The following is a 9,471-nucleotide window of genomic DNA, read 5'->3' as shown; positions in this document are numbered from 1 at the left end:
AACATTTCAATATATTTACATCACACATAATTTCTCAGCATAAAAGTTAAAGATTTTTACCATGAGACTTCATAATAGATTATCTTAAGTGATCAAATTTGTGCTTATTTAGCTGTTTGATTGCACCTTTTCATTGGTGTTCCTGCATTCCTCAAGGGTCAAGTCTCTGCTTCAATATACCTGAATCTCATGTTGATATTATCCTCAAGCTCGAAGAAAAAAAGCCTAACGATGAGCCCCTCATTCAAATCAACTGTGCTGCAGTCAAAACATGCAGGCTGTTGGCCCTGATGACTGGAGTTCTACATGTGTATATTAATAGTAGGGTGTTATGTAAACCTGCCGGTTTTATTCTCTTGAGTGCATTAGGAGTGAATCTCTGACAGGAAACAGTGTGGTGTGCCATTTTGGAAAACTTGACTGATCCGGATGAAGCACACAGATCGATTTAACCCGATACGACAGTCTCCGCGGAAATCCCGCCTTCTCTGCCCTCTGATTGGCTGACACCACATCGGTCTCGTGTTCGTCCAATGACAGGAGGCAATGTGGAAGGCTGCATTGACCTCCCCCAGCACTCACCTCTACTGCGAAGCCATGTTTCGGTCTCTGAAGCACGTCCCGCGGGTGAGCTGCACCCTCCTGAGTTTGCAAAGACTCAGCGTGAACTCTAAAGTCATCCTCTGCACGTCCAGAATGGCCAGCTCGGGCTTCAGGGTGGAGCGGGACACGTTCGGTGAGCTGCAGGTCCCAGCCGACAAGTACTATGGTGCCCAGACTGTGAGATCCACCATGAACTTCAAGATAGGAGGACCGAGTGAGAGAATGCCAATCCAAGTGATCAAAGCCTTCGGGATCCTGAAGAAAGCAGCTGCAGAGGTAAACAAAGACTATGGTCTCAGCCCAAAGATTGCAGATGCTATTGTCCAGGCTGCGGAGGAGGTTTCAGCTGGAAAACTGGATGATCATTTCCCTCTGGTGGTGTGGCAGACTGGATCTGGAACTCAGACCAACATGAACGTCAATGAGGTGATCAGTAATAGGGCCATTGAGATTCTGGGGGGACAGCTGGGCTCCAAGGACCCAGTTCACCCTAATGACCATGTGAACAAGAGTCAGAGCTCCAATGACACCTTCCCCACTGCCATGCACATCGCAGCAGCTACGGAGGTCCACCAAGTCCTGCTGCCCGGCCTGCAGACTTTACATGACGCCCTGGCTGCTAAAGCTGAAGAGTTCAAAGATATCATCAAAATCGGACGCACTCACACTCAGGATGCTGTGCCGCTCTCCCTCGGACAGGAGTTCGGGGGTTACGTCCAGCAGGTGAAGTACAGCATTGAGAGAGTGAAGGCCGCTATGCCCCGGGTGTATGAGCTGGCAGCAGGAGGCACGGCAGTGGGAACCGGACTCAACACCCGCATTGGCTTTGCTGAGAAAGTGGCGACCACTGTCGCTTCTCTCACAGGTCTGCCATTTGTGACCGCCCCCAACAAGTTTGAAGCTCTGGCTGCCCACGACGCCCTGGTGGAGCTGAGCGGAGCCCTGAACACAGTGGCCGTTAGCATGATGAAGATCGCCAACGACATCCGCTTCCTGGGTTCAGGACCGCGCTCTGGTCTGGGAGAGCTCATCTTACCAGAGAACGAGCCAGGAAGCAGCATCATGCCCGGAAAAGTGAACCCCACTCAGTGTGAGGCCATGACGATGGTCGCAGCCCAGGTGATGGGAAACCATGTGGCAGTCACTGTCGGAGGTAGTAATGGACACTTTGAGCTCAACGTGTTCAAGCCCATGATAATCAAGAACGTCCTCAACTCGGCACGACTGCTCGGCGATGCATCCGTGTCCTTCACCAACAACTGCGTGGTGGGCATCCAGGCCAACACGGAGAGGATCAACAAGCTCATGAGCGAGTCTCTCATGCTGGTCACTGCACTCAACCCTCACATCGGGTACGACAAAGCAGCCACCATTGCCAAAACGGCTCACAAGAAAGGCTCCACGTTGAAGGCCGTCGCTGTGGAGCTGGGCTACCTGACCGAGGAGCAGTTTGACCAGTGGGTGAAACCAAGTGAGATGTTGGGGCCAAAATGAACTCTCACAACCCAAGAAAGGTCACAAAACAGAGACGATACCTTTTCAACTTTGAGAAAAGTGTATTTCTAAATAAATAAAAGCTTTGAACTGTATGAGCAAGACCATTTTTGAACATCTCGGATCTCCTAATAAAACGATGATAAAGCTCCTCTCTTGTTTGATACATCTTCTTACCGTTTAACATTCAGTCTGCACTGTTTGTGGTTTGTTAGTGTTGCTCAGCTCTTAGCTGAGACAGCTGACATGGTATTTGGTGTTACACACCTTAATTTCATTCTGGTAAAGTTGTGAAGTCAATTTATCTGTGGTTGGACCCGTTACAGAAATACATGATATAGCTTCACTGTTAAGACAACCATTTTGGCCCTAATTTTCCTACCAAAATACTGTTAAGGTGTTTTCACTGTTCCATCCAAGTTCAAATATGGACATCTGTAATTTGTGTGTGTGCCACTTAAGCAGTGCTCCAGTTCAATAAAATGTGATAAAGTGAAATATGATTCTGGATTCTCTTCTTGTTTTTAACACAGGAACAAACATTTAAAAGTGTGGTCTCATCATCAAGACAAAAACACGTATATAGGCATACTCTTTAATGTGAACGTATGCAATAACAAAAGATAGCATTTGAATAACATTTTAATGGTGAATACATGAAACTAGAAAACAAATCCACATTTGACGAAGGCTGTTCCTCTTATTTGGTCCAGCTGACCTTGGGGATATCGTAATGCTCTGTCAGGGTGTCCAGGTGGCGATTGAAATCCTGATAACAGACAAAATAAGTTCATTTGTTAATCAAAACATGAATGCGTTTGATGTTGTGTGCTGCAATAACAGGAGAGTCATGTTTGACATTTACCTCAACTCTGTGTTTGTGTGTCTTTGATGCTTTGTTTAAAATCCGTTCCATTTGCTGTAGGAAATAAAGAAAAGACATTATTGTAAACATTGAAAGTCATATAAAGCTTCTCTAAAAACAATATCCTAGAGAAACATTTATCAGAAACAAAACTATCAGTAGACGTAACATTTTCAAAGGCCATTCATCAGCAGAAGAAAAAAAAAAAAAGTCAAGATGGTCCATTATGTGTGTTCCACAGTCCGTTATGTTACACAATTCAGAGTTTCATGGAATGAACTTTGTCCTTTACTGATTATTGTTAGCGAGGCATGATGAGTGACATACTAAAATAATGGAACAGAATCGAGGACAAGACGGAATTAACTGTTTACCATTTGAAAGCATACAAGACTGAGATTTCTCCCCAGTAAAGAAACAAGGCTGTTCACAACAAATCAGTAATGACCAAACATCGAAGTTCAAAGGAGAAAAAGTTAATAATCTACTTAAGACACTTCAGTAGACTTACAGTAGTGTCACTGCTGAAAAAACAATCTGTTTGATATATCTTAAATGTTTACTGTTCTAACAATGGCACCTTGAGCACTTAAAATCTGAGCAAAATGGATATATAAGTTATAATCATGTGATCATACATTATGATCATGTAATGCTAGTTTTCAGATGAATGAGACACTGTGTTCGATAATGTCACATAAAAATTATTACAGAGTGGGTCAACATCAGCGAGAAACAGTTCCATAAATTTATGCCACGTTTTTGGTATCAGCTCTACTGCTGGGAGCCAGTACTTCTTAAGGGAAGTGTTTCCACTGTTAAACTGTCATCATGCCATTTTCAGTGACAAAAACTCAGGTAAGGGATTGAGCAGCTGTTGTTTAATCTGTGCTTAGCTACTGTTGATGAAACAATGATGGTGAAATGGTTCTCTGAAACTAATCATCTGCAGTGTGTCTACATTATCTTTTAGTACAGAGATGTTGTCTTTTGAACACCAAGGGAACAGATACCAAAAAAGTTGCACCAGGTACCAGACACATTTCATCAGTGGAAACATTTTATCAGTGGAAATGCACAAAAATGACAGTAGAATAGAGCCGATATCATCATTGGAAAAGCAGCATTAATCATCTTTATTATACGGCTGCATATGTAACAAATTACTCTCCATTCCACAACACCCAACTCAAAGGAGTCTGTTTCAGTTTCTGCAGCACATTCTTCAGAAACTTTTAGCAATACAGCAAAGGGAACACCCATGACAAGAAATTAATGTCATCCTCTGGACACTGGACAGCAACAACTCACCCTCTTTTCTTGCATCTTGTCAAAGGCAATTTGAGCTGGTGTCCTCTTGTCAAGATAAGCTTTCTTGGTTTTGACCTCTTCTTCATTTTGAGTGGTGACAACCTGCTCCATGCGATGCTTACTCTCTTTGTTCTTTTTCTTTTTCCTAATAAAAGAAAACAGTCACAAAAAAAAAGAAATCCCTTGTCAGTTACACAGAATTTCTGCTATGGACAGACAGAAGACATTTTCTGACTCATTTTGGTATTTTGTGTGTGTGTGTGGGCGGGGGTGAAGGCATTACGAGTACACACATTGCAGAACAGCAAAATGCACGCATCCACATACCCACCAACAGTACCGTTCTAAGTTTATATAAATTTTGACTTTATTTTTTTCACAGGTACCCGTCTTTACAATATATTCGTTTGCCCTAACTTAAATATTACTTGCTGTTGCTTTGTTACATACGTTTACGTCATAATGTTTGGGATGTCAGGTCTTCACATAGAAACAGTAAAACTGAATGGCAACCAACATCATAATTATTACTATTTATGATTATTTCGCAACTGCATATGTTTATCACATGTTGCATTTGAAAATGCTCTGAGATTTAATATTTCAGTTTATCTGAACTCTTCAGTGGGTTCGTTAGCTATTTGTTCTCAGATATGCTAACGAGCTAACGTGTTCCAAACGTGTTCTCTTCAATCCGAATTGGTGAAACTATGACTGCCAGAGTTCAGAATTTGCGTTTCTCTTTTACAACGAAACGCTGATTTCCACCATGAATTCCTACAATTCAGGGATGTCACTCGCAAACTACTAGAATTAAGTAATAAAATCAACGTATTGTTAGCACAATAGCTAACGTTAGCTTCGCTTGCTATCGAAGGCAAATAGATGCTAAAGCGTTTGACTGAACTGTAAACAATTGTCACGGCTCCTACACTTACTTTTTCCCCGCTGAAATTGCCCCAATATCTTTCAGTTTCAGGGCAGACTTCTGAACAGAGTTGTACTCAGACATTTTTCTCAAACCCCCGTTGTTATTTCTCTTCCTCTGCGTCTTCTTCCTCTCTGCTTTGCGTTTCTTCTTCTTCCTTGGCGGCGGTATCACACCAGCGCAGTCACTGCTTTTACTGCCACCGTCTGGTTTGGAATGCAAACTGACACTAGAGTAGAATCGAATATTTTATAGCGTTTTCCCAAAGAAAAAATTAGAGGATAAGGAAAGATTAAAAAATAAATAATTCATATTAAATATCAATTGATGACTGGTACAAGAATAGAGGAACAAAATTAACATAACACACCAAAAACACTTTTTACAGAATGAGTTATGTAGTGTTCATGACTTCTTTTCATTTATGGGATCAATTCATGGTTCACTCATTGATTTATTGATTGATTTGATGATACTGTATTTCGTAATGTCTTGATGATGTGTTATTTCAGCTGTCAAGCGTGTCCCAGTGCTGCCACCGAACGGATTCAATAGAAACTGCGCCTCACCTGCAGTGTGTCCTCCGGTCCACACAGCGGCAGCAGCCCTTCATTCTGACTCAAAGCAACAAACAGGAAGCGGAAGCTGAGCGAGCCATGAAAGTCAAACTGTAGCATGGTCCTCTCAGTTATTTAGGTAACCTAAAAACATTGTTTAAGAAATGTTTGCGCGTAGTTTATTTCGCGTAGCGTCGTTGACGCAGTGTGCCACTAGTAAATCCACCTCGCTGCTGTGCAAGACGAGCATCTTCCACAGAGGACAGACGTGCGGATATGCGAAGAAAGTTGGTAAGTGGAAAGGACAAATGACAATAACTACGGACCTTTGATGTGTGAAATGCTGCTCAAAATGTGATTCTCACGATTGCATATGAATGTGACAGTCTATGGAAACACGTTTTTTGTGATTAAGAAAGAAAATCACTTGATGAACATGCACCCATTCCAGTTAACTCGTGCCACATCCACTTTGTCAATGTGCTTCATGTTAACACATAACGCTGTCATACTGTTAAATTTACAGTGCTATGATTGACACCATGCATGTGTGTTTTTTACTTTCAGCGGCCAAAGGCAAAGGGAAAGGTATGGTGAAAGCGGAGCTCAAAGGCCCAGAGGTGTGTCGAGATCCTGTCAGGCTCACATCTCATGCAGTGGGAGTCAACATCTTTAAAGAAGGCGAGGACCCCAAGTTAAAGCCTACGGAAGAATATCCTGAATGGTGAGAAAATGTATTTCATTGTGAAAACAGATTTAGCACATAATTACATAAATAACTGTTGTTATTTATAATGTGGTTTGTCTTAGGCAGAATACAAATTATGAAATCATCAATCCCCACACACTTCATAAAGTGCACCAATAAGATGGAATCTGATTCAGCCATTCAACCAATTCTGCCTTTACAGATGTAATGTTTTGGGTTTTTAAAATACCTACCTGATATTTGCTTTGGCTGTCAAGGTGAAGTGGGCTGGGTGCAGTCCAGCCCACTCACTGCGTTGGAAGATGTCTCTAATGTTTGATGTCATCCCATTTATATTCAAGAGCTTTTAGATTTATTTGCAATGTTTTCAGTAAAAAACAAACTAATGCACCCTCACACAAGAAAAGTAGTACTCATAAAACCAGGCATTTTTATGTTTTTTGAGACCTAAAATATTCCATAGGTGCAAATCACATTGACACGTAGACAATAAAGTAGTCTCTATGTCTCTCTGTTGAAAAGTATATCCAATAGTTGTTCTGTATTCACCATTACCCTGATTCCGTCCACACAAATAAAGCAAATACATTTCAAATATGATGGTTCAGTTGTTAGTCTGTAAAAATATTCTCATGATGATGCTGGGAGAGGAGACAGGTGGGTTATTGGGGATTATGCATATTACTCCGAAAGATAATAGATAATCTATCAGATAGTTGTATCAACCGTACTCAGTGCTTGCACAATATGCTATTAAATGTCAACATGTTCAACATTCAAGTGATCTTACTTTGTTTACATGCAATTTGGAGTTGTGGTAGAGACTATAGCATCAAAAAGAGATGTAATATCAAGGCCAAATTATACAATTATACTTGTTGTACTCACAACAATCTGCTTTCTCTTTTTATCGCCGACTCAGGTTGTTCCAGTTGAACCTGGGATTGCCCAAAAAATTGCACGAGCTGGAATCAGACACCTGGGAGTATTGGAAACGCCTGAGGAAGGAAAACATTTGGCGCTACAACAGATTAAATAAAGGGAAGAAGTTGTAGGCCTTCAGTGTTTCGACGGCGTGCTTCTTTCTGCACAGCTTCACAGTCTGGACTGATTATTTTGACAGTGATGTGATGCCAAGACAGAGCTGATGTCAACTTCCTGAATAAAATGTATAGAAGATGACTCTGTCACACAACATTTACTTGAAGAATAATGTAGTGCATTCACTGGCATTTCTGCAGTTCAGTGGTGACATAAGTCAAAAGAAAGAAGAAGTATCAAGGAACTCTTTTCTGGTCATGTAAAGTACAGGAGGCAGATGTAAGAAGGGAGAATTAAAATGCTTTTTTTTTTTTCCAATTTGCTGTCAGAGTAAAGCCCTGAAACCCATGTCTCTGAAAAACATGGACCATTATGTTAAAAGAAAACACAAAGAAAGCTCCCTATAAGCATTGGTTAATATCTTCTGACAAGGTCCAATTCTTAATATCACAGGACATTTCAAACATATTTCATCTAGAGTTTTAAACACCCAAAAGGGTTCAAGTTTCAGGTACTTGGGGAAAAAAAGGATTTTTTCCAGGTTCACGTCTTGTGTGGAAAAGCAGATTACAGAATAATTGTTGAGCTGAACAATGCTCAGAGGCACTGTTTATGATGTACCAGGATTATTGCAAATAAATATGATTTGCAAAATGTTGAGTTTTACTCAGTTTGAACTGATTTGAAGAACATCAGACATTCAAAAACTATCAAACATTCTGAAACTGTCACACATTTGAAAAATGTCAAGTGTTTATCATTATGGATAGTCTAATTTAGGTCAATATTTAAGTATGTATCAGCATATTTAAGATCAATTCTTAATCAGGAAAGAAAGTACTTGGCTGCTTTTTATTTTTTCAACTCTGTTACTTTGTTTTATCTCAACATTTAATTGTAACAATCAAACATCACGTTCAGCCTCAAGTTAACCTCAATATTGTTTTGTGAACATGCATACTGTAAAGAAGTAAACTAAAAACAGCTGATCATTTCCTTGGTCGCCACAGTAAATCCTGTGATCTCCATGTTGGATTTTACTTGAGCCAGAAGCTAAAAAAGAAAATAGTATTTAAAAAAAAAAAAAAGAATATCAAGTTCATAAGACTGAGGATTAACCTGTCTCCCCCCCCCCCCCCCAATTGTTTGGTCTCCAAAGTCCTTCATGGACTGTCAGTTTATTTTATGAGGTACTCACTGTTCCCTTTATCAGTATACATTGTCTTCTGGTCGAGCAAACAAGTTATGGTGCAGCTGTAGTAGTTATAGTAAGAGTTAAGTACCTTTCAAATTGAACTCCAAATGACATTAAACAGTGTTTGGGAATCAGATTTTTTTTAATCTACATGATTTTTCAGCATTTTTAATAAATTGTCATGTTTTTTTTATTCAGAAAAGGGTTGCTCTTTTAATGGTCACCGTAAGATAAAGCCTGCTGTGTTCAAATTTGGATAGAAAACTTTGTGAAAGCATGTGCAAGCACAATAGTATATATATTTTGTGACTGAAAGTTAAGCTAAAATTAAACTTACAGTTTTGTAAAAAGCATTTCAAATGTAGGTTTAACTGTATTTTACAAAAAAATGTTTGCCTTTATCTGGTGGGATTTTACTTTTTAAACTTAAATGTTTCAATATACCAATTACTTTTAGCTAAGTGAATTTGTAGTGAGTAATATTCAGTATTGCTACCCAGTTGCAAATTTTGGCTTTTATTTCTATAACTTGTGGAAAGTTGAAGTCAAGATTTAATTCAGCAGTGGGAGAGTCTTTTGAGAGAAGGCAATGGCTTCAAATCTGAGTCTGGCCTTTATATGTAGAGTTTGCAAGAACTCACTATGTGAGTGTGGGATTTTTCCAGGTACTCTAGTTTCACCTGTCTCTCATAATACATGGATGTCTATGTGAGATGTGAGGTTGATGAAAGGGACCACAGCCACACAACTCAACAACATACACTAACA

At 40.1% G+C, this 9,471-nt stretch overlaps 3 protein-coding genes across 3 annotated transcripts; 2 read left to right on the top strand and 1 right to left on the bottom strand.

The window, feature by feature from the left end:
• Nucleotides 1-531: 531 nt before the first annotated feature.
• fh (fumarate hydratase) lies at nucleotides 532-2,594 on the top strand. The gene has a single exon (XM_030083018.1). The coding sequence runs from the start codon at nucleotides 547-549 to the stop codon at nucleotides 2,095-2,097; it is 1,551 nt and encodes a 516-aa protein (XP_029938878.1). The 5' UTR covers nucleotides 532-546; the 3' UTR covers nucleotides 2,098-2,594.
• An 84-nt stretch (nucleotides 2,595-2,678) lies between these two features.
• On the bottom strand, nucleotides 2,679-5,376 carry fam32a (family with sequence similarity 32 member A). Its single transcript, XM_030083020.1, has 4 exons — nucleotides 5,212-5,376; nucleotides 4,274-4,418; nucleotides 2,963-3,016; nucleotides 2,679-2,866 (listed from the first exon to the last, which is right to left on the bottom strand). The coding sequence occupies exons 1-4, from the start codon at nucleotides 5,283-5,285 to the stop codon at nucleotides 2,798-2,800; spliced, it is 342 nt and encodes a 113-aa protein (XP_029938880.1). The 5' UTR covers nucleotides 5,286-5,376; the 3' UTR covers nucleotides 2,679-2,797.
• A 440-nt stretch (nucleotides 5,377-5,816) lies between these two features.
• mrpl54 (mitochondrial ribosomal protein L54) lies at nucleotides 5,817-8,828 on the top strand. The gene is made up of 3 exons (XM_030083019.1): nucleotides 5,817-6,049; nucleotides 6,326-6,482; nucleotides 7,390-8,828. The coding sequence occupies exons 1-3, from the start codon at nucleotides 5,923-5,925 to the stop codon at nucleotides 7,520-7,522; spliced, it is 417 nt and encodes a 138-aa protein (XP_029938879.1). The 5' UTR covers nucleotides 5,817-5,922; the 3' UTR covers nucleotides 7,523-8,828.
• The last annotated feature ends 643 nt before the right edge of the window (nucleotides 8,829-9,471 follow it).

Source organism: Salarias fasciatus, chromosome 23 (genome assembly GCF_902148845.1).
Source record: "Salarias fasciatus chromosome 23, fSalaFa1.1, whole genome shotgun sequence".
NCBI classification, from domain to species: domain Eukaryota; kingdom Metazoa; phylum Chordata; class Actinopteri; order Blenniiformes; family Blenniidae; genus Salarias; species Salarias fasciatus.
The sequence above is the reverse complement of the archived record's forward strand: the minus strand, read 5'-3'. Positions and strand labels throughout refer to the sequence as shown.